This window comes from Aythya ferina (assembly GCF_964211825.1).
Source record: "Aythya ferina genome assembly, contig: HAP1_SCAFFOLD_37, whole genome shotgun sequence".
Classification (NCBI taxonomy): Eukaryota; Metazoa; Chordata; class Aves; order Anseriformes; family Anatidae; genus Aythya; species Aythya ferina.
Window position 1 is genome coordinate 87,276 of NW_028181461.1, and position 24,601 is coordinate 111,876.

General features: G+C 48.3%; 2 protein-coding genes across 26 annotated transcripts in view; one reads left to right on the forward strand and one right to left on the reverse strand.

Moving 5' to 3' along the window:
* The window catches only part of LOC311428226 (uncharacterized protein), a 42,225-nt gene that overhangs the window by 7,158 nt on the left and 10,466 nt on the right, over positions 1–24,601 (forward strand). For 2 of the 20 annotated variants that reach the window (XR_014687619.1, XR_014687622.1), the window contains one exon: positions 459–1,600. Coding sequence is in view for 6 of the 20 variants with exons in the window: in XM_084539766.1 (XP_084395892.1) it covers positions 459–594; positions 670–755; positions 20,376–20,586 (433 nt within the window). In the remaining 14 variants the exon portion in view is untranslated. Of the gene's footprint in view, positions 1–458; positions 1,601–1,933; positions 2,826–9,795; positions 10,449–10,948; positions 13,697–20,375; positions 21,476–24,601 lie in introns of those variants that run through there. The other 18 variants (XR_014687621.1, XR_014687626.1, XR_014687625.1 and 15 more) reach the window with 17 other exon arrangements.
* Positions 3,225–20,383, reverse strand: LOC311428220 (caspase recruitment domain-containing protein 8-like). 6 transcript variants are annotated; one of them, XM_084539759.1, is made up of 15 exons: positions 14,518–20,383; positions 13,692–13,943; positions 13,368–13,400; positions 12,996–13,025; positions 12,256–12,291; positions 11,870–11,902; positions 10,461–10,636; positions 8,749–8,813; positions 8,202–8,422; positions 7,819–8,075; positions 7,071–7,202; positions 6,831–6,987; positions 6,590–6,634; positions 6,195–6,248; positions 3,225–5,539 (listed from the first exon to the last, which is right to left on the reverse strand). In XM_084539759.1, exons 1-15 carry the CDS (start codon positions 14,792–14,794, stop codon positions 5,238–5,240), a joined length of 2,070 nt encoding a protein of 689 aa, XP_084395885.1. In that variant the 5' UTR covers positions 14,795–20,383; the 3' UTR covers positions 3,225–5,237. The 6 variants fall into 6 exon arrangements, with proteins under 6 accessions (XP_084395885.1, XP_084395880.1, XP_084395881.1 ...); XM_084539754.1 differs by having other exon boundaries at positions 3,225–4,273; positions 5,211–5,539; positions 7,819–8,422; XM_084539755.1 differs by having other exon boundaries at positions 7,819–8,422; positions 14,518–14,829; positions 15,417–15,432.

Here is a 24,601-nt window from a genome sequence, read left to right on the forward strand (position 1 = left end):
CCCCAGAAGGAAAGCTGGTTTTTAGATATGTACAATGATTTTCCAGGCCATGGATAAGAGCCTGTGGGAAAATACCTGAACCATTTGTGGCCTGCACAAAAGCAGATGACTGAAATGGACTTCAGATTTGGAGAAAGCTTTCATAATCCTGTAAAAAGTTTTGATGTCAGCACCCACACTCAAGATGCCAAATTACAGTAAGCCGTTCCATTTACTTGTGCACGAAAGGAAAGGAATGTCCTCTGGGTCTTGGCTCACACTTTGGGAGGGCGGATGTACCCAGTGGCTTACTGTCAGCCCAGTTGGACCCAGTTTTTAAAGGCATGGCAGGAAGCATTGGAACAATAGCCTCAGCAGCACTGATAGTAGAAAAACGTCAGAAGATTATGTTAGGACTCTAAACACCCTACATGGCGTTGAATTGATGTTAACTAAATGTGCTTCTTTATCTGTATGAGTTTTCAGAGACTCCACAAGTACGAACTGCTGTTGATGACAGTAGATAACATCCTCTTGAGAAGATGCAAATCCTTGAACCTGGCAACCTTGTTACCATTGGTGGATGAAGGGGAACCACATCATGGCTGCATAGAGGTAACCTAGAATCAAGAAAAGATGACCTTTTCTTGATCTGTAAGACCAAGGTGAGCTCTTTCTTGATCTTGACAGACATTTCAGATCCTTAGAGACCTTAGCCTGCCAGCTCCAGACTGGACTCTATCTGTAGATGGATTATCTTACTACCTGGAAAGAAGGTAAGGAACGGGGTATGGCACCGTGACCCAGAACAGATTGCTAACAGCAGAGCGTATTTCTCCTAAACACAATGCTCAAGCAGTTAAGTTAATAACCCTGACATAAATCTGCAGGGAAGCAGAATGGTAAAAAGTGACCATCCATGTGTAGTAGAAATATGCTTTTGATATCTTCCATGCTGCAGGACAGCTGTGGAAACAGAGGTTTCATGACCTCTAGTGGCAGACAGATAGTAAATGCTGAATAGATTGAGAATTTGTTAGCAGCTATTAACCTTCCACTTTGAAGAGATCAGTGTGATGCATAAGACAACCCACAATAAAGAAAAGACTGATTTATAAAAAGTAGGCACCAATGCAAACACTAGAGCCAAAGCAATAGCAAGACAGCCTTTGGGAAAAAATCACATATCAGGAGACTCTTCCTAATTTGCTAATTTTATATGAACAAATAGCAAAAGAAGAAATAGAGGAATGGAAAAGACTGGGTGCACAGATAGATAAAAGAAGAAGTAAATCAGGTTTACCAATTTTGGCCAAAAGGTACTTGATTACAATGGCAAAAATCCATTACCAACTAAATCATTTTGGACATACAGCATTGGCAAAGACAATTCTGAAAGGACTGGTGTGCCTCAGGAATTTATGTTGCAGCAAAACAGGTGACTAAAATTTGCCCAGTTTCTCAGGTATACAGTTTGAAGGTGGACAAGGAGGAAAAGACTCTTGGAGACAAACCATGGGCTACTTTCCTGTTCCAAAACCTGCAAGTAGATTATACAATGTTGAAAACACATTATGTGCATGTCAAAGGGATACAAATATATGTTAGTAATTATTGACTAGTCAGGTGTTGCAAATAGATTTTTACACAACTTTGATTTAGCAACAATCTAAGATTTATTAATACTTTTTATGGTAAGTCACAATATTAGATTGTATTATTCTTAATAGCACTTAATGTGCATTTAATCATCAGCCAATTTAACACAATAATTCAAAGGAATTTGCTACAATTGAAACTGTGACTTGGCTAACGGTTTGAGAATGGCAAGGTTCATATGAGACTTACTGCAGGGTATTGGGAGGGGGAGGTCTAAAGTCAGTTTTGTGCTTACAATCTTCCTCCATTTTTGGTAAATTACTCACTCTTCTCCCTCATTGGCCTTTGTCTGCAGGTGAGCCTTGACACTCAAGGCGTCAGCCCTGAGAGACACCCCACCTCAGAAGTGTCCCAGCTTAGGGACACTGAGGGTCACAGCCTGCTGTGATCCCTGGAGAGCTCCATAATTTCTCCACGGGGAATTTCAATGGGTACCTGCTTTAAGACAGTACCCCCTTTGTTCATGGTCATGGCTTTGAGCATGCACTTGGTGCTCTGATATTGATGTGCTGTCTGGTTCAAGGAATGGTCGCATCAAGGCCTGCTGTGGCTCATAAACCCAAGGAAGACTTACGTCAAGTGCAGGAGAAAAGCATACCTACCACAATAGGATGCCCCAAAGCAATCACCTTTATGGAATGCAGAGGCAGGCAGTATAATAAGATACTTATTAAAAGATATGGTGACCAGGCTTGGAATTCCAGAAGAGGTTGATTCAAACCAAGGGAGCCATTTCACAGTTCAAGTTTTAAAAAGGTGATATGAAACATTAGGCGTCACGTAACACCTGTATACCCCATATCAACCACCATCATCAAGGACAGTGGAATGAATGAATCAGAGCTTGAAAAATACTGTATTTAATACTTGTGCAGAAACCAATCTGAAGAAGACAATCACTTTAATGCATACAAAGCAGAGGCCAAAAGAGATAAGATTAATGCCAGCTGGGGTATTATTTGGGAGATATTTTCAGATTCCAAATAGATTTTCATTTTCAGATTCCAAAAATTCTTATGTAGCTGCAAAGACTATCTTATGGGGAGGGGGTGAAAGGTTGACTCAGTATGTGGTTATGATCCACAAGTACATAAAATCTTCACAATACCAAGCTCAACTACAGCAACCACTGTCTTTAGAAGGGAAAATGCAGCCCTATGAACAAGAAGATTACATAAAAAGAAAAATCAGTTAAGCCCAAGGTGGGAACAGCTTTCTTTCAGGGGATATTGTTGACTTCTTTTTCATCAGTACTTGTAAGAGGGAAAAGCACTGGGATGCACTGTTCTCATATGAAATTTGGCAAGGCTGAAGAAGTTAAAGTTCCCTTGAAAATTATATTGAAAAAAAAAACAAAACACCAAAAAAACACAAACGCAACAAGTAAAGAGAAATAGAGTCACAGAATCATAGAATATCCTGAGTTGAAAGGGACCCACCGAGGATCATCCAGTCCAACGCCTGGCACCACACAGGTCCACCCAAAAATTCAGTGCACAGTCCAAACGCTTTTTAAACTCCAACAGGCTTGGTGCAGTGACCATGTCCCTGGGGAACCTGTTCTAGTGCGCGACAACCCTCTCAGTTAAGAACCTTTTCCTGATATCCAGCCTGTATCTCTTCTGTTGCAGCTTGACACCATTCCTGCAGGTCCTATCACTGGTCACTAAAGCGAATAGATCAGTGCTGCTTTCCAGCATCTCATCTCCCAGTCTGTACGTATAGCCCCATCCCAGTTGCCCCAACCCTTTGCCCCATCCCAGTTGCAGATCCAGCAGTTGCTCTTGTTAAACTTCATGCGGCTGGTGGTTGCCCAACTCTCCAGTCTGTCCAAATACCTCTGCAAGGCCTTTCCACCCTCAACAAAGTCAAAAACACTTTCCAGTTTAGTATCATCAGAAAATTTACTCAAAGGACCTTCTAGTCCTGTATCCAAATTGTTTATAAAAGCACTGAAAAGAACTGGCCATAAAATGTAGCCCTGGGGGATCCCACTGGTGACCGACCGCCAGCCTGATGTGGACCCATTTAGCACAACCCTTTGAGCCCTACCAGTCAGCCAATTGCTCACCCATCATATGATGTTTTTTCTTTTAGCTGTATGCTGGACATTTTGTCCAGTAGGATCCTATGAAAAACTGTGTTGAAAGCTTTATTGAAATCCAAAAAGATTACATCAACTGGGTTCACTTGATCGGCTAGATGGGTGATCTTATCACAAAAAGAAATCAAATTTGTTAAACCAGACCGACCCCTCATGAACCCATGATGACTGGGATCAATGACTGCATTGTCCCCAGGTGCACTTCAGTAACTCCCGGGATAATCTTCTCCATAATTTTACCAGGCACTGACATGAGACTGACAGGCCTGGAGTTATCAAATAGGTGGTTCAAGATAAGTAAAATAGATCTGTCATTAATTGTGATATTGTTGTGTATGGCTAACAGACAGAAATGTCAGCCCTGCTTACAGCTCTATGCCATTGATTTAAGTATGGCAATACAGGCATAATACACTTGGATTGCTAAATTCCTGATCATAAACCAAAGTCTTGCTCTCCGAAGGACTGGAATTCAAGCCTGCACAGTGTGCCTGGGCTTCACAGTGCCATTCACTGCAGCAGGTATGGGATCTGGAACAGAGGATTGGAAGAGAAAATAGTAAGGTTGTAGTGCTTAAAATTGAGAAAATTTCCAGTATGTATCTGGAACAAAGCAAATGTCCATAGTTGCCCAGACCAGAAGAAAAACATCACTCTGCATGTTTGTTCCCCAGCTTCTGGGGTTGGGATGGCAGCAGCCAGCCTTGTGTGTAGTTCTGAGTTCTGGTATGGGCCTGCAGAAACTGTGCATACATTGAACCTTCCTGGGCTGGGGGAGCGATGGGTTGTCCCAGGGTAGGACAGAAACCCAGGCCCTGCTGTGCTGGTGTGCCATGGACTCCCCCCCCCCCGCCCCTAACAATGCTCACCCTCTCCCTATTCTTTTGCATCCCCCACTCCCCTTTTTTGCTTCCCTCTCTCCCTTTTCCTCAGGCACCCCCTGAGGGGGCTGAGGGAATGGCAGTGAGGGCACTGGATTCAGGGGTGCCAGAGATCTCGGGGTTACCCAGGCTGTGGGAGATGATTGTGGGGGCAGCCCTAAGGCAACAGGGGCCAGTGGGGGTGATTGTTGTCCCAGGGGGGTCTCCTGACAGGAGCTGTCAGTTGTGGGGACACCCAGGAGCCATCCCAATGCCTGAGCCCCCTGGTTCCTCAGGGGCAGCTGAGGCAGCCGTGTGGGGCTGGTAGACCTGGGCTCTGCTGGAACAGCACTCAGAGCGCAGGCAGAACACGGAAAGTGACAAACATGGGTGCAAACAGTCTTCTTGTGCTCTAAGGACAATTCTTGGCTCAGAAGCACCATTTCAAGTTTTTTTTTTTTGTTGTTTTTTTTTTTTTTTTTTTTTTTTTTTCACACCTGCTGGCTCTGGGGTCAGCTTTTTCCCCATGTGGTGCAGTGCACACTACTTCATCAGTCCCCCTCAGCAGCACTGGCTGCTGGCTCCTCCTGGGGTTCCCCATCTCTCACCCTCCCTGAGTCCTCAAAGTCCTGTGTTCACTTGGAACCACCATCATCCTCAAGTTGGCCCTCACGACCCTTGATCTTTTGGATGAGGTAGGGATTGGTTTCCTTCAGCACATCAAGGAACAGGTCCTTGCAGTTGGTGTCCCAGCTGGGCATGAAGCTGTAGAGGAGGCGCATTTTCTCCTGTGGGGTGCTGTTTGCTCGGATGCAGTTGTACTGCTCATTAGTCAGAACACGCATGTAGAGCCGATCCAGAATGCTGTCGACAAATGGCACACACTGGATCAGCTCCTCTCGGTGTTTCTCCACAAAATGCTGTCCTGGTGCACAGGCTGGAGATGTACAGAAGGGTGAATGGTTGGGTGCTGCTGCCAGCTTGGCAGGAGACAACCCACCAATGTTAATACTGAAGGTCCCGTTACTGCTGTCCCTTGACCCTTAGGGCATAGGTGGCATGGAAAATTAATCCATCTTGTATCTCCCACTTCCACTAAGATTTTGTGCAGGAGAGAGAGATATCCATAACCTCAAAGCAGATCTCATCCTGGTCCTCCTCACCCTAGACAGAATCTATTTCTAGAGATGTGCTTTATAGGCCACAACTCTGAAGTGCTTTGGGGCTTTGATATAATCCTCTGGAGCTGTCGGGGACACCTTGTGTTGGCAGATAGGACAGAGTTGTGTCCAGGGACACTTCCCTCTTGGAGCTAAAGTGGGACCTCCTGGGAGTCTCCTAGGGGACCATCTGGATGAGCAGAGGGACATCATGGAACCCCAGTTCTGCACTGACAGGAGCCAAGATGCACCAGCTCAGAAGACATCTGCATGTAGAACCCTGAGCTGTGGTTCTTTGGTGTTGTAGTGAATCCTGAAGCACTGATGAAGGGGACACGAGTCCACAGATTCTTCTGCATTATGGCCTCATGGCCCTTCCCCTTCTGGCAGTCTGGGCTGTATTAGGGAGAATGAAAACAGTCATGAACTCACCTTTATGTCTGACCTGGAGAACAGAGGATGGCTCATGCTCCAAAAGTGAGGGACCTGCATGGGTGAGCAGCAGAAAGGAAGATCTCAAGTTAGGTGGAAAGCCATGGCTGGCATTCTGTGGAAATAGCTCATGTCCTCATACTGTCCCATTGTCCCTGGCCTGGATATCATACTAGAATCATAGAGTTATAGCACATCCTGAGATGGAAGGGACCCATAAGGATCATCGAGTCCAACTCCTATCACCACACAGGTCTGCCCCCATTCTCCCCTGAGATTAGTATGTCTGCTGAAGGGAAATCTGCCACCATGACTGAGGAAACGCTCCTTCCACATTTGATGTCTTCTCCTTGGCCCTCCCTGCCAAACCCACACACCCCAAAAGATGAACAAACCTGAGCATGTTGGAGTGGAAGAGGTGGCCAGCTGCTTGATGTCACCTGGAGGAGAGACAGAAGGAGAATGGAGAGTAAGAATTGAAGACAGGAGGATGGGACATGCACTATTTGATGTCTGAACATCTGCACCTGAGCATGTCTGCACCATGCTCCCTTCCCAGGCCAGGGGACTGAACACTTGGACATCCTCCAAGCCTGTCAGAACCTGTGACACAGGCCTGCATCCTGCTCTCCCTACCTGCTCTAAGGAGGGTGTCCCAGAGTGGCCTGCAGTCCCTCTTGCCATCCTGGACCACCTTTGTCAAGGTGAGCTGCATTCCTTCCTCCATGTCCTTGGTGTAGATCTCAGTGAAGAGCTGACGTCTGTCCAATGACAGGTAGATGAATTTCAGCTCCTAGCAGAGTCAGGGTAGTGTGTCAGGATGATCCATGAGAACACTATTGTTCACCCTGGTCGTGAGGTATGAGGCTCACTTACTTTGGGGTTTATCTCTGCCCTTGAAGGACTGGATATGCGATACCACCTGTTAAATCTCAGTGGTCGGATGGTGTTGGGAGGTTTGTTCACCAAGACCGAATGTCCATTTCTCTTCTCATCCTCATCCACTGCCTGCAAAATTGTAGCATAGTGACTTGAGAAGTGGTGACGGGAGTGCCAAGAGGGCAGGGAGACAAAGTGCTAGTCTGATTGCTCTGGTAGAACTCAGCTGAGGAGGAAAAGCTACAAGCAGTTTGAAAGAGCAGGATCCCTCTGATGCCTTGTGGGACCCTCTTCAACAGAAGCCTTTCCTCCAGGTGATTTCACCGAATGAACCCAGTCTTTTCCTGATGCTCTTGCTGCACCAGAGTCATAGAGAAGGTGTTGTTTAGTGTCCCCTGAGATAAACTGTCTCTCCAGGCCACCCTCTGATGGCATGTTGTTGCTGCTGCCCCTCAACTCTCCTTAGATGACAGGCACACTGCCTGGACTCTCTGGGGATTTGTGCCCCAGTGCAAGCAGCTAAAGGTTGGGCCTTGCTTCTGACCACATGGCCAAGGCTGTTTTGTGGTCAAGGGAGAGACGTCCTCCCAGAAGCTGTCTGGTAATGTGTGCCATGGCCAGGGGGAGGAATTGCAGTCTGGAGGCACCTGTCTCTCTTGACTGCATAGAGGATGTGCACAGGTGACCTGGGTGTGTACCCTGGGAACCAACAAACTTGAACGAACAGAATCAGAGTCACACTCACCTTTTCCAGGCCACGATGGTTGGGGATTAGGTAGAGGTGAAAGGTGATGTCTGCAGCACTTAAGACCTGATAGAGGAGTACAAGGGAATGGACGGGGATGAATGGCAATATGTCAGAAAGCACTATGACACCCATGGGGGAAAAGCTGGGGTCCTGCAGCACAGCATGGAATGGCTTCACCCTTGTAGGCTTCTCCAGGAGTAGGTTCCCATCAACAACGTGGGCAATTTGCATCCAGAAAGTGTTTTGCTTCCCCTCTGTCAATGGACAAAATATGTTACAGATTGGCTTGCCCCACCAGGGCAGCCAGCCAGCAAGTGGGTGTGTGCTCCTGTAGGGCCTTTGCTGTCTCACCCACCAAGCCATCATCTTTGCCACAGTACCTCCAAGACACAGGAAGTGTGGGATATAAATGGCCTCTACAGTGCCTGGTGGGGCATGGATGTCGAACACGGGGCCAACCTCCATCCATACAGGGGGGATCCCTGAAGCCAGGTGACGCTCCCAGAAGGAGTACTTGTACTCAATGCTGGTGGCCATCCTCACCAGGAACTCAAGGTCTGTCTCGACACAGCGGAACAGACCAGCCCGAGGAAAATGAGCTCTGCAGAGTGGTGGAATGAGAGGAGAAAGGAACTGTCAAGTTAAACACCAGGCTGTGGGATCACCCTGCCCTTTTCCTTGGAGTGTCCTGCTTTGAGGCTTTCCTCAGCACAACTGCCCGATGTGTAAAGACATGGCAGGGATCTGCCCTGTAAAAGCACCTATGTCTCTCTGTTGCATGGATGTCTTCCTCTGTTGGAGACTTTCCTGGCCTAGAGATCTTTGATTGGTATGAATCAATCCCTTCCACCTCCAGTAAGAACTGGCCCATGCTTGTAACTGTTTGTGCAGGGCAGAATGGAACACACTCAGCCACCAGGTGCTTACCTGTATATCTCCTTCTTCCCTCGTTTGTCCCCAATAATCTCTGGCTTCATTTCTTCTGCCCAGTCCTGAACAAGAATCACAGAATCACAGGGTGTTCAAGGTTGGAAGGGACCTCAGGAGGTCATCTAATACTGTTTCCCACAGCATTCTCTTGGAGAAATGGGCTGCCCATAGCTTAAATGGGTGTACACTTCTCTGGGTAAAAAAATGTCTGGGTGGTTGGGCCCAAAGGGTTGTTGTGAGTGGAGTTAAACCTGGTGGGCAGAGGGCCACAAGTGGTGTTCCCCAGGGCTCAGTACCAGGGCCACTTTTGTTTAAGACTTTTATCAATTATCTTGTTGAGGGGATGGAGTGCACCCTCAGTGAGTTTGCCGCTGACACCAAGTTGGGTGGGAGTGCTGAATCTGCCTGAGGGTAGGAAAGGTTTGTAGAGGGATGACATTCAACAATGGTAAGTGCAGGGTCCTGCACTTGGGCCACAGCAACCCCATACAGTGGTATAGGCTTGGGGAAGAGTGTCTGGAAAGCTGCCCAGAAGAAAAGCTGAAGGAATAAGCAAGAAGGGTGGTTAGGCATTGAACAGGCTGCCCAGGGAGGTGGTGGAGTTGCTGTCCCTGGAGCTATTTAAGAGGTGTGTGGATGTGGCACTTAGGGACATGGTTTAGTGGTGGACGTGGTAGTGTTAGGTGGATGGTTGGACTTCCTGATCTTAAAGGTCTTTTACAACCTAAACTATTCTACAGTCTGGTCCAAAACCCCTGTTCAAGCAGGCCCACCTAGAGCAGGTTGCCCAGCACCATGTCCAGAGAGTTTTTGAAGATCTCCAGGGAAGAAGACTTCACAACCTCTCTTGGGAGCCTGTCAGCACTCTCAGGCTTTCCTCATAGAAGTGCTCCAGGCCTTTTGTCATCTCCATGTCCCTGTGTGGGACTCTCTCCCATAGTTCCGTGGTGCTCTTTCTTGTACTGGGGAAGCTCTGTGCAATAGTACAGCCAGTTGTGTGTCATCTACAAACTTGGTGATGGTATGCTCTGTCCCATTATCCAGATCATTAATAAAGATATTAAACAGGACAGCACCCAGCACAGATCCCTGATGTACACCACTAGTTACCGGACTACAACTAGACCTTGTGCTACTGACCACTACCCTCTGGGCCCAGGTGTTCAGAGAATTTTGAATCCGCCTCACTGTTTGCCCACCCTGCCATCCATAAACAGCTTCTTTATGAGGATATCAATAGAGGACAATGTCAGAGCTGTGGATATTGTCTTACTGAAGTCCAGGAAGGCAATGTCCATAGCTCATCCATTAGGCTGGTGGATCAAAGAGCATGTGCTGGTCTTGGCCCTATGGGCTTCCTCCTGGGTGCTTCTCTGGCTCTGACTCAGGGCCTCAGGCTCAGAAAATGCATCAGGCTTTTGTCCCACATGAAATGAGTCAAAGAGCTCATTAGGATTGTATCCAGATGCACTGAAGTGACTGGAAATGAATCCCCCTTTTCACTTCCCTTTGCTGGTCAACACCAGAGATGGATGTGTACAAGGGTAGCCTGGGAAACCACAATAGCATGAGCAGGCAGAGATGTGCAGACCCTGAGCCCAGCTGCTGGATGTCTTCATGCACTCACATGCTGCCCTTGGAGAGGAGCTCCAAGAAGCTTTTGTAGCCAAGGTGAGGACAGGAGTAAAGAGAACTCAGTACTGCCTTACCTCTTCAGTGCGACATGACATGCAGATGGCACCTGAACGTGTGTTGCTGCCCGAACTGGGACTGGTGCTCTTATCAATGTCTCCAAAGAGTGGTAACATGGACACTGCTGCCCCATGGACGCTGCTGCCCTCGTCCGACCAGTCTGTCTTTTTAGAGGGCAAGTCCGCAGCTCTAGCTGTCAAGTAACAAGGAAGTGAGCATCCTTTCTCCCTAAGGCCTCAGGAGCTGTGATGGCCTCCCCAACTCCTGAGGTCTTGTAGGAACTTGAGCCTGAATGCTCCAGAGGAGCTGTCCCAGTCCAGAACCCACCTTTACATTTTCCCCTAAACCCCTTGAGATCCTTCCTCTGCCTGCCCTGTGGGTCTATTCATGAAGGTTGAAGCCAAGAGATCCCAGCTGACATTTAAGCCCCACATTTCTTGCTCAGCAGCAGGAGGCCTGAGGAATGGCCTCATCCCATCCTCCCTGTACTTCCATTTCCCAACAGATCCCTTAAAAAAGATGGCTTGGGGAACAGCAAGCAGAAATGCAGCTGAGCTGTAGAAGACACTTGCCACTGCCTGGAATAGCGACATGCTGTATCATGTCGCTCAGCACATAGTATGAAGGAGGAAACCAAAAGCCAAGGACTGTCTGGATCTTTAGACATTTTAAGTAGCATGACTACATAGAATTTGAATTGATGTAGCTGCTGCTCTGGGTAACTCTCCATTCTGCACACAGCTCTTAGGTATTTGGCTGCAGTGTGGATTTAATTTTGTTTTATCAGTTGTGATAATACACTTGCCAGGAATGTTTCTGACTTTCTTATCCTGAATGGTACTGGGAAGAGAACTGGAGTGAAGTCAGTGGAACCCTCACTGCTGTGCGGCATAGCCACATGGAAGCTCCCTTTGTGCTATTCCCTGATTATGGTTGCAAGATACTTTGCTGCCTTTGCTTGTAAACTTTGAGTTTTGAGTGGCTACCCAAAGTGGAGCTGTGATCATGACCCACCTTGCTCCAGCTGAGGCAAATTTGCCTCTCTCTCCAGCACTGAGAAGGAAGGCAGACTTGCATCCCTCCCTTCCACTGTCCAGGACAGGTCTGAGCTTGGCTGAAGGGAGACATTCCCTGTATTGCATTTCCTCACAAGGATCATGATTTACATTACCTAAGTTCAGCCATAAGCTCTTTGGGTGTTTCGTAGATTCTCATCTCAGAAGTGGAGAGATTGTTCCCTCCAAAGCTTAGTCTGTACTAGACCAGGTCCCTGCCCAGGATGCACAGGGGAAAGGTGGAAACTCAAAGCCAGCTGTGCTTTTGGAAGGGTATGTCTTGAGGGATGGAGGGGACTTTGGGAAGGTGCTGTATTCAGAAAATAAGGAGCTAATAACGCTGATCAGTAAAGAGTACACTCAGCACTTACCGCACTGACGTTTAAGGCCAGACGCCTGGAGAACTGCAGGAGAGAGGAGTCAGTGGTGAGGTACAGAAAGCAGGGTGACCTGATTGCTTCGAGGGCTTGGGAAAGGCTGCTTGGAGTAGAGCAAAGGAGAGACAGCTTCTAAGGAAAGAGATGCAGATGAGCAACAAGAGGAGGTACTTGCTCTGGAGTGGGAAAGCAGCACCTTCCACACTGTCCAGCGCATAGCTCCAGGATGGGGACCACAGGGCAAGGACTGCCTGGATCCTCACCCATCTTGAACATTATTATTGTACCAAATGGGACAGGAGGGGACTTTGGAAGGGTGATGTATTCAGAAAACAAGGGAATGATGATGTTGAGCAGTTCAGAGTTCACCCAACACTTACCAGCCTCACCCAGAATGTCAGACTGTGCCCAGGGACCTGCAGGAGAGAGGAGTCAGTGGTCAGGTGCAGAAAGCAGAGTGACTTGATTGCCTTGAGCGCTTTGGAAAGGCTGCTTGGAGCAGAACAAAGGAGAGGCAGTAAAAGAAATGTAGCTAAGCAGCAGGAGGAGGTATTTGCTATGGTGTGGGGGAGCAGCATCTTCCAGCACTGTTCAACACATAGCTCAAGGATGGGAACCAAAGGCCAAGGACTGGATCTTTACCTATCTCTGACTTAATTAACGCACCAAATGAGGTAGGGTGGACTTTTGAAAGGTGATGCATTCAGAAAATAAGGGCATGAAGGTGCAGAGCAATTCAGAGCTCACTTTGTCTTTCTGCAATGTGTTCCCAAAGATCTGCAGGAGAGGGGAGTCAGTGGTGAGGTACAGAAAGCAGGGTCACCTGATTGTTTCAAGGGCTTGGGAAAGGACTCTTGGAGCAGAGAAAAAGAGAGACATCTTCTAAGGAAGAAAATGCAGCTGAGCAACATGAGGAGGTACATGCTCTGATGTGGGACAGCAGCACCTTCCAGCACTGTCCAGCACATAGCTCCAGGATGGGGACCACAGGCCAAAGACTGCCTGGATCCGCAACCATCTTAAAATGCATTAGAGCACCAAATGGGACAGGAGGTGGCTTTGGGAGGTTGATGCATTCAGAAAACAATGGCATGAAGGTGCAAAGAAGTTCAGAGCTCACTTTCGTATCTTGCAGTATGTTCCCTGGGACCTGCAAGAGAGAGGAGTCAGTGGTGAGGTACAAAAAGCAGGGTGTCCTGATTGCCTTGAGGACTTGGTAAAGGGCTGTTGGAGCAGGTCAAAGGTGAGACAACTTCTAAGTAAAGAAATGCAGCTGAGCAACAGGAAGAGGTATTGCTAAGGTATGGGAGAGCAGCACCCTCCAGCACTCTCCAGAGCATAGCTCAAGAATGGGGACCGAAGGCCAAGGACTGCTTGGATCCTCAGCCATCTTAAAATGCTTTAGAGTACCAAATGGGACAGGAGGGGACTTTGGAAGGGTGATGCATTCAAAAACCAAGGGAATGATGGTATATATACACACAGCACTTACTCTGTAATATGGCTCTACCTGGTGCCTGGACAGCTGCAGGACAAAGGAGACAGAGAAGTGGAAAAAATTAGGGTTAAAGCACTATATCTGCAGTCCTGGAATTCAGCTGGAAGCATGAGTTTTCCTAATGTGTTCTTAATAGCCTCCTCTACTTTTGTCATTTGACAGTAACTGGCGTGCTGCCACCTCCTATAGAAATGGCTCCTGACCATCCCAAGGACAAAGGTGTTTATATGCAACAGTAGTTGGCTCATTATCCTGAAAGGCCCAGCCCCTGTCTTGACTTTTTCACAACTGGGAAGATAGTAAAGGTGCATTTCTTACCTGTATATGCTAAAGTGAGAATTGGATTTGTTGCACATAGAACCTTATACAGGCAATATTTCTTTGTGACATCCCACATTGGCACCAGTTCATAGAGCTTCTGCATTCTCTTCTGGTTGGTTCTTTCTGACATGATGCTGTCAGACTGCTCCGAGGTCAGTACACGTTCACGGAGGAGAGCCATGATGACATTAGCCACATTAGAGGATCGTTGGATCACAAATTGTTTGTAGCGCTCGACAAAATTTGCCCCTTGTAGAGAAGTGGAGAATACATTTGGTGCAATTCATACCTCACCAGGGTAGTTCCAGCAATGAAAGAATCTGAATGGTTGATGTGTCAAGCTTCCTCCTTCCCCCAGGGAAGAGCAAGGTCTGATGAAGGTGGGATGGTGGAATTGGGCAGGAACCCCTTGCCCTCCACCAAGGAAGGTGCCCCAGCTCTGTGTAGCCCAGAACCCCATCCAGTGCATTCTGCTTTTCTGCACTGGGGCCCATGGGGAAAGGTGGGGTTGTGCAGGGACCCTCCAGCTGCTTCTCTGGGGTGAGGCTGGAGCAGAGAGCATGTTGCTTCATCTACAAGTTATTTACACCAACTGCAGACATGTGAGTGCACCCCAGATATCCCAGGGAGACCTGGGTAGAAGGAAGCATTTGCTCTCTATGGGACCAGGTTCTGAGGTGTGTGTCTTGGCACAGCATTTTGGGCTGAAGGCAGTGCAGTGCCAAGGGGAACAGCCTTCTGCAGCACTTGCAGTAACAGGTATGGGTCACTTGGACTCAGGGCTACCCTAGTCCCTGCCTGAACCTCCTTTCCCCCAACTTACCATGGGTCAGCCTGCGCAGGAGTGCATATGCCAGGGTGCTCCTTCCCATGGCCCTCAGCACTCTGATTGTAACCTCCACACAATAGGGCTGTCCGTAGTGGCTGCACAGCAGCTCAGCGAGGGCTGCTCGTGACAGCCCCATCAGGCTCTCCAGTTCGATGCGCTCATACTGCTCCTTGGGCTGGATTTTACTGAGTTCCCTTTTGAATCTCGGGAAGGCGTATCTTCCTAGCTCTTCAAGGGTTTCCCGCAAGAGATCTGCCATGATTTTCTCCATACTGCCTCTTGATGCCCCAGTTCACCACGGTGCTGCTGCAAAGAGAGGCAGATGCTTGCGGATGAGTGGCTGTTGCAGGATGCAATCCCCACCCCGCGCCCCGTAGAGCAGGAGTTTTTTGCTGCAGGGAGGCAGCAGAAACGTTAAGGACATCTTTCAGCTGGTGCTATGGGGACTGGCAGGTTATTTAGGGATTCTTGGCAGAGTGATGAAAGACCGTAGAGCTGTGGTTATAATTACAGTTGTTTCAGTTGTTTCAATTCATAACCATTTAAGCAAGCAGTGTGGCTTATTCTTACCAGCAATAGCTTATTGTTGCACAGAATTTATGTGCAACAAAGTACACTATACTTATTACCATAGCTTTCTTACTGTCTAGAATTCTTGCTTTCCGTGACTTGTCAGTCATTTCCTGTCTGGTAGCTGTAGAAAGTGAAATTGAAACCTTTTTCCCCTGTGGGAGCGCTGGGATGTCCCGGGATAGGGTGGAAACCTGTCTCCCCCCGTCCCTCACACTGCTCATCCCCTCCCCATCACCTCACATCCCTGCTCCCCTTCCCAGCCTCCCTCTGCCTCAGCCCCCCTGCTGCCTCGGGGACCCCACATACGAACCCCCCACAACCTCGGTGCCTCCCAAGTTCCGCCTGTGCATGCGCAGAAGTGGCGGCACCTTTGGGTGCTTCTCGGGCTGGGTGGGGAGCAGCGTGCAGGGGGGTGCGGCCGTTACCGAGCCCTGAGGGAACGGCAGTGGGGGCATGGCGCTGGGTGGGGGAGGACCATGCGTGGGCATTCACCCACAGACTTTAATCTGGGCTGGACAGCAAAGGGCGGGGGTCTCGGGTTGTGGGTCCATGCTGCTATGCCCCGGGATGCTTGTGTCTGTGGTGTGCATGAGGGACCAGTGTGTGACGGTGTGCATTTGCAGTGCACTGAAAGCTGGAGCAGCTAGTCAGTAGGTGGCCCCTGAAGTAGGTAAAGGGTTTGGGGTCTGGGCAGGGGTTCCAGGTGGACAGAAGAGCCATGATAGGTACTTGAGGGATCCACAAATGCGTGTGTGCTTGAAAACCTGGAGTGTGGAGTGTGCCTGCAGTACTGACCTTCTGTCTCTACCAGCCAGAGAGGAGGCAGGGGGCTCAGCTGTCTCTGTTTCACAGAATCACAGAATGGTAGGGATTGGAAGGGACCTTGAAAGATCATCTAGTCCAATCCCCCTGCCGGAGCAGAAACACCTAAATCATGTCACACAGGAACACATCCAGGTGGGTTTTGAAAGTCTCACAGAATCACAGAATCACAGAATTTCTAGGTTGGAAGAGACCTCAAGATCATCGAGTCCAACCCCTGACCTAACGCTAACAGTCCCCACTAAACCATATCCCTAAGCTCTACATCTAAACGTCTTTTAAAGACTTCCAGGGATGGTGACTCCACCACTTCCCTGGGCAGCCTGTTCCAATGCCTCACAACCCTTTCAGTAAAGAAGTTCTTCCTAACATCCAGCCTAAAACTCCCCTGGCTCAACTTAAGCCCATTCCCCCTCGTCCTGTCACCAGGCACGTGGGAGAACAGACCAACCCCCACCTCTCTACAGCCTCCCTTGAGGTACCTATAGAGAGCGATAAGGTCGCCCCTGAGCCTCCTCTTCTCCAGGCTGAACAAGCCCAGCTCCCTCAGCCACTCCTCGTAGGACTTGTTCTCCAGGCCCCTCACCAGCTTCGTCGCCCTTCTCTGCACCCGCTCAAGCACCTCGATGTCCTTCTTGTAGCGAGGGGAAAGGAAGAAGAAGGAGACTCCACAGCCCCCCTGGGCAGCCTGTTTCAGTGCTCTGTAACCCTCACTGTGAAGAAGTTTCGTCTCATATTTAAGCAGAACGTCCTGTGTTCCAGCTTGCACCCATTGCTCCTTGTCCTATCATTGGATGTCACTGAGAAGAGCCTGGCTGCATCCTCCTGACACTCGCCCTTTACATATTTATAAACATTAATGAGGTCACCCCTCAGTCTCCTCTTCTCAAAGCTAAAGAGGCCCAGCTCCCTCAGCCTGCTCCACTTCCTTAATCATCCTCATGGCTCTGCACTGGACCCTCTCAAGCATTTCCCTGTCCTTCTCCCTTTCATGTGAGTCCTGTGCGTAAAAGCTGTTGAAGGCAGCCATTTGCTGAGGCAGCCTGTGTGACCAGTCATGCCAGTGCTCTGTATCTGTCTTTGTGTCTCTGGCATATGCTTGGCTTTGCTACCAGCTGAAACTGAAAAGGGGAAAGCATCGACTATGTCCCTTGCCCTTGGGTGTTGACCCCGGGTCTACAGGCACCGGGCTGGGCCCCAGTGGCTGGACAGGAGAGGGCTTGGGTTGGAACAGCTGGAAGAGGAGGCCGCGCTCCTGACATCCATGCATATCTGGTGTAGTTGTCAGGATCTGGTCAAGACTGTGTGTATGTGATGAGTGCCTGATCATTTGCTAATGTGCCCCCAGTGATAAATTTCCAAGGAACCTTTAGAACACTATTTGGGCACATAAATGCCCACCTGTGTTAGTGAATTCCTGCTTTAACTGAAATGGCTTGCAATGATTGGTTCAGGCCTAAAAACTGGAATTTGTACTTTGGGTGATAAAAAGAAATGCTTACCAAAGTATTTTCAAAATGTCCTGTTGCTAATAAATCACTTCCAACTATGAAATCGATAAATGATATTGGCCACAGAGTTGGAAGTAACCTGAAAGAATCAGGCTAAGGCTGAATTCTCTACAAATTGGACTTGTCAAATTTGTGAAGAATTGGGTAGGAAATGCTAATGTGTAGTTACAGAGGATCAGTGTATCTTACATGGTTTTCAAACTTGATGGAGCTGAGCAGTAGAACTGAGTAGTAAAGTGGAAATCTGTGATCTATGGGAGGGGAAAAAAGCTATCTGTGATCTATGGGAGGGGAAAAATCACTTAACTCTGCAAATAATGTACTTAGTGGAAATCTCTTGTGCCCCTTTCATAGGACAAATCCATATTCTACCATTCTGCCTGTAGATGAGAAGAGGCTGGACAAAGTAACTCATGGTCAGCCAGTATAATGGTCTGTGGCAGAAAAGGTCCACGTGTCCAGCTAGCTCGTATGTGACTGTGGAATGTCTTTTTAAGGATCTGGGACCCTTCTAGGGATCCTGAGAGAAGTTGCCTGTCAGAACAGCAAAAACTCAGGGATGGAGGATGAGCCAGGTAGCAATTTCGGAGCTGTCCTGCATGGTTTCACCCTCCACCATCCTGGGTAATTTAAGAGCTAAAGGCAACTGGAGTGGCTGCACTCAGTGGTGAAGTGGTGAAGAGGGGTAACCACAGGGCAAGGGACTGAGAAAACATTCAGAGCTCCCACCTCCACCACAACAGAGACAGAGATATCAGGTTCATTCATCTAAGCAGCAGGAATTTTGCTTTAAAGGTTTCAATCATATTGACCACACTCTAAATTAACTACTCCACCACCACCAGATTGAAATTTGATATTTTTAAGGATGGATAAGGTGGGGTCAATCAACTGAAATGGAGGTAACCCCCACTCCCATTCAGCTGCTTGGAGGTGGTGTGCTTGGGTTCCTATGATGCATCCAGGAATCTTTCCCTGTGAGAGATTCTTGAGAATATAATGAAGGAAGAGGTGGGCAGACTCTCATAGAATCATAGAATGGTTTGGGTTGGAAGGGACTTGAAAGATCATCCAATTCCAGCCCCTTGCCAGACTGTATCTAACTTGGCCTTAAACATTTCCAGGGATGGGGCATCCACTACTTCTCTGGGCAACCTGTTCTAGTGCCTCACCACCCTCAGAGTAAAGAATTCATTCAGAATATCTAATCCAGATCTACCCTTTTTAAGTTTAAAACCATTCCCCCTTGTCCTATCATGACATTATCAGATACAGAGCTCACCCTGAGCTTTATTGTAGGCCTTTTTTAGGTACAGAAAAACAGCCATGAGGTCTCCCCAGAGCCTTCTCTTCTACAGGCCCCCTTTCATAGGAGAGGTACTCCAGCCCCCTGATCATCTTTGTGGCCCTCTTATGCACTCGTTCTAATAGCTCCATGTCCTTCTTGTGCTGGGGACCACAGAGCTGATCAGAGTACTACAGGTGTGGTCTCATGAGAGCAGAGCAGAGGGGGAGAATCACCTTCTTCAACCTGCTGGCCACGCTGCTTTTGATGCAGCCCAGGGTTCAGCTGCCTTTCTGGTCTGCAGGCACACATTGCCAGCTCATGTTGATCTTCTCATCCAGCAACATCCCCAAGTCCTTCTCCTCGGGCCTGTTGTCAATCCAGTCTCCACTCAGCCTGTATTTGTGATTAGGATTGCCCTGGCCCAGATGTAGGACTTTGGACCTGGCCTTGTTGAACTTCATGAGGTTTTCACAGGCCCACTTCTAAAGCCTGTCAAGGTCCTTTTGGATGGCATCCCTACCCTCCAGAGTGTCAACCACAGCACACAGCTTGGTGCCATCAGCAAACTTGCTGAGGGTGCACTTGATCCCACTGTCCATGTCACCAACAAAGATGTTAAAGAGTTCTGGTCCCAATACTGACCCCTGAGGAGCAGCAATTGTTACTGATCTCCACTTGGACATTGAGCCATTGACCGTGACTCTTTGAGTGCAGTCATCCAGCCAATTATTTACCCTCTGAGTAGTCTGTCCACCATATCCATGTCTCTCCAGCTTAGAGACTAGGATATGGGGGACAGTGTCAAATGCTTTGCACAAGTCCAGAAAGAGTATATCAGTTGCTCTTCCCTTATCCATCAGTGTTGTAAACCTGTCATAGAAGGCCACCAGATTTGTTAGGCATGATCTGCCTTTAGAGAAGCCATTTTGGCTGTCACCAGTCACCTCCATATTTTCCATGTTACCTAGCATAGTTTCCAGGAGGATCTGCTCCATGATCTTGCCAGGCACAGAGGTGAGACTGACTGGCCTGTAGTTCCCCAGTTTTCCTTTTTTCCCATGGGGGTTATTTTTCTTCTCTTCTAGTCAGCGGGAACTTCACCAAACTGCCACGACTTCTCAGATATGATGGGTAGTAGCTTACCAACTTTGTTTGCCTATTTCCTCAGGACCCATAGATGCACCTAATCAGGACCTATGGACTTGTGCACTTTTAGGTTCCTCAGCTGGTCTTGAACCTGATCTTCTACAGTGGGCAGTTCATCATTCTTCCAGTCCCTGCCTTTGCCTTCCTGGGCACAGGCCACGTGGCTGGAGCTCTTGTTGGTGAAGATTGAGGCAAAATAGTCATTACCTATAGTTCTATAGTACCTATAGAACTCTTTCTTATTGCCCTTGATGTCCCTGGTCAAATTTAATTCTAAAAGGGCTTCTGTAACTTGATCCCTGGATGCTCAGGTGATTTCTCTGTATTCTTCCCAGGCTATCTGTCCTTGCTTCCTCTGTAGGCCTCCTATTTCTGCATAAGTTTGGCCAGGAACTTCTTGTTCATCTATGCAGGTGGACTGATTTCCTCTTTATTGGGATGCATTACTCCTGAGCTTGGAGGAGGTTATCCTTGAAGATTAACAAGATTTTCTGGGACTTTCTTCCCTGCAGGGCTTTGTCCAATAGTACTCTACCAAGCAGGTCCCTGCAGAGGCCCAGTTCTGCTCTCCTGAAGCCCAGGATAGCAAGCTTGCTGTGCTCCCTCCTTGCTGCCCTAAGGATCCTGAACTTCACCAATTTATGGTCACTTCAGCCAAGGCTGCCCTTTAGCTTCACATTCCCCACCAGCCCTTCCTTGTTGGTGAGAAGAGGCCCTGCATAGCACCTATCCTATATCTCAAAAACTTTTCTCCTGCTTCAGTTTCAGGATACAGTTCAATTTGCCAATTTCAGTTAGAAAAGTGCAACTGGCAATGAAGACTGAGGCAAAGAAGTTGTTGAGTACCTCAGTCTTCTCTCAGCCTGTCTGCTCTCTCTGTTTAATGATACTCTCGATGGGTGGATCCTGGACCTGGTTCATCCTCTCCCTGCCCCTTAGAGTCTCAATGGACCCTGTAAACAGCACTCTTGGCTGCTCTCTCAGCTAGGTTACAGTGGGATTTTGCCTTGTCACTAAGGGCAGGCAGGTGACTGTTCCTCTGCAGCCCATGGTGTATCATAGTGGAGCAGATCTCCACACTGCAACCCATGGAGAAGCCCATGGTGGAACAGGTGGGTCTGTCCTGAAGGAGGCTGTGGCCTATGGAGAGTCCCCTCAGGAGCAGATTCCAGATCAGAGCTGCAGCCCTTGGAGACGAGTAGGTGATCATGCAGGAGTAAGTGATCTGGCAGGAGCTGCCAGCTGTTGGGAACCTATGCTGGAGCAGTTCTCTCCTTATGGATGGAACCCATGGTATGGACCCATATTGAAGCAGTTCCAGAACTGCACCCGTGGAAGCTCACATCAGATAAGTCCAGGAAGGATGGCATTGTGTGGGAGGGATCCCACACTGGTCCAGGGGCAGAGAGTGACCATGAAGAAGAGCCAGATGATGAAGTGTTCTGGATTGACTGCAACCCCCATTCCCTGCATCATGCAGGGAGAGGAAGCTGAAAAGGGTGGATTGAGGGGGTTGGGAGTGGGAGAGAGGGGTTACGGTGTTTAGTTTTCTTTCAGTTTCTCAGTGTTCTAGTCTGTTAGTAATATGCAATAAATCATATTAATCTCCCTATGCTGAGTCTGTTTTGTCTGTGATGGTAATTGGTGATCACTTTCCCTGTCCTTATCTCTACACTTTTATTGAGATAACACCTAGCTCTTTTTAACTGTGTTTTCTCCCCCTTTTCCTCTGAGGTGAGGTGAGGGGGAGTGAGAAAGTGGAACAGATATCAGGGGTCTCAACTGAGATGCCTTGGCCTGCCATGACTGTGCACCAACTTGTGCTCCAGAAAGGCTCCCACAGGTCCTAGGTCACACTTCCACATTCCAGATGGGGAATCCAGCTGCCCAAGGAGGGCAGTGGTTCTCTCTGGGTGGGCAACTGAATCAAGCCCTGAATGAAGATGTTAGGCAAAGGAGAAAACATGCCAAAAAATGGGTGTTAAGTAACTTTATAAGTCTTCATTTTCAGAATTTTGAGGGTTGTCTAGTAATTCTCATAAAATGTTTCATAGTCCAAGGACATGGACGCTTTCTCTCCTTCTGTGTAAATATAGATTTATTCAGTCATTTCCAAGAATACATTTCATCCCAATACTTCCAATGGTCTAACAGTGTCTCAAGGATATGTTTATATTGGCATATTAATATTTCATAACTAAATAGATCTGGGAGTAATGAAGATTGGACAGATATGACATAGTCCAATCAGGAGCTAAGCAAGCTAACCTTTGGTACAGAGAAAACACTGATAAGTTCTCCAGGACATTTTAGAACTAGTGCAAACACCAATAATAAAAGCAATGGTAAAATGCCCATTTTCTTCATGATGATATCCTAAAGTTCATTACTTTAATTCCTGAAAGTCACTCGTTGGGAAAAACAAACAAACATAAATGAGCTGCCATGTTTCAATAGAAGCCTTTTTTTTTTTTTTTTTTTTTTTTTTTTTTTTTTTTTTTGCTGTTAAGCAATGACTTTACCTGCTAACACTTTCCTCCTATCATCCTTGTTTATGAGCTGGCCAAATCTTTTTATTATATACAGTGTGACAACACCATGGCCCTCTAAGAGACAGACCTCAGCTGATACACAGAGGCCCAGGGCATAGCTGTATCATTAGAGTCCTTCCGCACTCAACACCCAGAGGGTGTTGACCATGCCTAGGCCAATGATGGGCAGCTGGAGGGGAGGCCTTTTGGTTTATGCATGATCTTTGCCAGGAATGCAATTTATCTTGCCAAATTTAAGGGGTTGAACTAAATAATGCAAACTGAATGATTCATATAAATTTGGTTATTTATCCAAGCCCCCATATGTGGGCCTAGAGACATCATAGTTGTGAACTGCAACTCCCTCAGGCAGAAACTGGCCTGTGCAGAGGGGGATGAACACTTCCCCTGACTGAGTTCCTGCTCGTTCAGACCAGGACTTAATTGGTTTTGTCCTTTTTTGTCCAATAAAAGCTAAGAACCACCTGAGCCCAGCCAGGCAGTCTCCCACCTGTCACTGTAAGGCTGTCATCCATCCCTGGGGCAGAATTCACTGTGGGTGAATCTAACTCAAAGTTCAAAGAACTAAAGAATCTAAATCTACCCTCTTTTAGTTTAAAGCCATTACCCTGTCAGTCTGTGAGGATCCAATGTAAAATGGGGTAGGTAGATTATTCTCATGCCTGCAACTTTTTTTTTTTTTTTTTTTTTTTTTTTTTTTTTTTTTGATTACGTGAAAAGACACCACTGGAAATAAGCATCCATTCCCAGCAGAGAGAGGGGACCCAATGTGAGCTCCTGGCAAGCAGGCAGTGCCACAGAGAGAAAGCTCTGCCCAGGAGCAGCTCCTCTGCACAATGCAGCAGGGCTGGGGGCACTGCCTGCAGGGGACAAGGGTGGCTGAGAGAAGGGAGGGAGATGTTAAAGGCAGTGTGCAGAGGGGATGCTGAGAGCTCACTGTGGGAGAACTCTTCACAACACTTCACAGAGTAAGTATTTGGCAGAAGGGTACAGTAGATGAGTGTCCCCCAGGAGTCTTCTAAATCTGCCATATCCCACGAATGATAGGACATGTCACAGTGTCTGTCCTGGCTTCTCTAATGTGGAGTACGGTGGTATTCCCTGGATCAATGATTCCCTGCCAAAGCTGTCAGAGGGACAGGACATGAGGGTTCCTTCTCACAGGACCGGCTCCAGGCTGCACAGGCAGGGTGCAGGCAGGGGTGGCCAGGGCTGTGGTGCAGAGCAGGGTCCCTGCTGTGCCCCAGGGGCTGTGTGCTGGGACAGGGCCTCTGCCGCCTGCCAGGCTCAGTACTCAGCCTGAGTGGTGAGCTGCCCAGGGTGCTGTGGGGAGAAGCTGTGGGTAGAAGGAGCCTCCCCTTTCAGGGCAGGACAAGGTTCTGCTGGTTCTCAGAGGTGAACCAGCAGGACCTTGCCCTTGTGGTTTCTTGTGGTATCTGCATGTTTACTCTTTGCATTTTTTGTTTTCCTTTTGCTATCCTATGTGCTGATCTTCAGGGCTGTGCTGAGGATTCCCTCTGCATCTTTAAATAAACAAAATGATCCTGCACAGACTTGCTTGCCTGAGACCCTTCCTTGGAGACCTGTGGTGGAGCTTCAGGGGCATGTGACAGTGTGGAGAGGTGGAGGGGTGAAGAGTCCTGGCACAGCAGCACTGCCAGGGTGCAGCTGTGATTGTTCCCTGTTCATGGGCAACACCCTCAGAGATGGTGAATTCACCTGCCTCTGTCCACAACATGCAAGAGAGCTGATGGCAGGCTGGCATCTTTCTGGAGGGAAGTGAGAGCTGACAGGAAAGCCCAAGCGCTTGGCAGGGACTGTGCGTGCCAGGGAGTCAGTAGCACATGGAGCCCATAGAGCATGTCCCAGGTGGAGCCACCCAAAGGTAAAGTGCTAAATCTTGGTGGGAACAGGAAAGGAGAGCTCTGCAACTCCAGGGAACACAGCAGGCAGAGGGAAAGCAGAGCAAGGTACTGTGTGTGTGCAGTGCTGCTGCCTGAGGAGCCCCAGGGCCGGTAGTGTGGTGCTGTGCTGTGCTGGGGAGGGCAGCTGGCCTGGGGGACTGCAGGCTGTTTGGGGGAGGGGAATCTCCTGCAGATGGCAGCAGCAGCAGGGACACTGACACTGCCCTCCACTTCTCCATTTGTTGCTTTGAGTCCAGCCCAGCAAGCTGGGCTGGGGAGGGG

What these genes read in the sequence shown, in the direction of transcription:
- LOC311428220 (XM_084539754.1), bottom strand. Translation starts at nt 14,794, where the DNA reads ATGGAGAAAATCATGGCAGATCTCTTGCGGGAAACCCTTGAAGAGCTA. An exon ending in TCTCACTTTAGCATATACAG is followed by an intron (nt 13,401 to 13,691) that starts GTAAGAAATGCA and finishes TTTGTCCTGCAG; the next exon opens with CTGTCCAGGCACCAGGTAGA. An exon ending in TTCCACTCCAACATGCTCAG is followed by an intron (nt 6,249 to 6,589) that starts GTTTGTTCATCT and finishes TCACCCATGCAG; the next exon opens with GTCCCTCACTTTTGGAGCAT.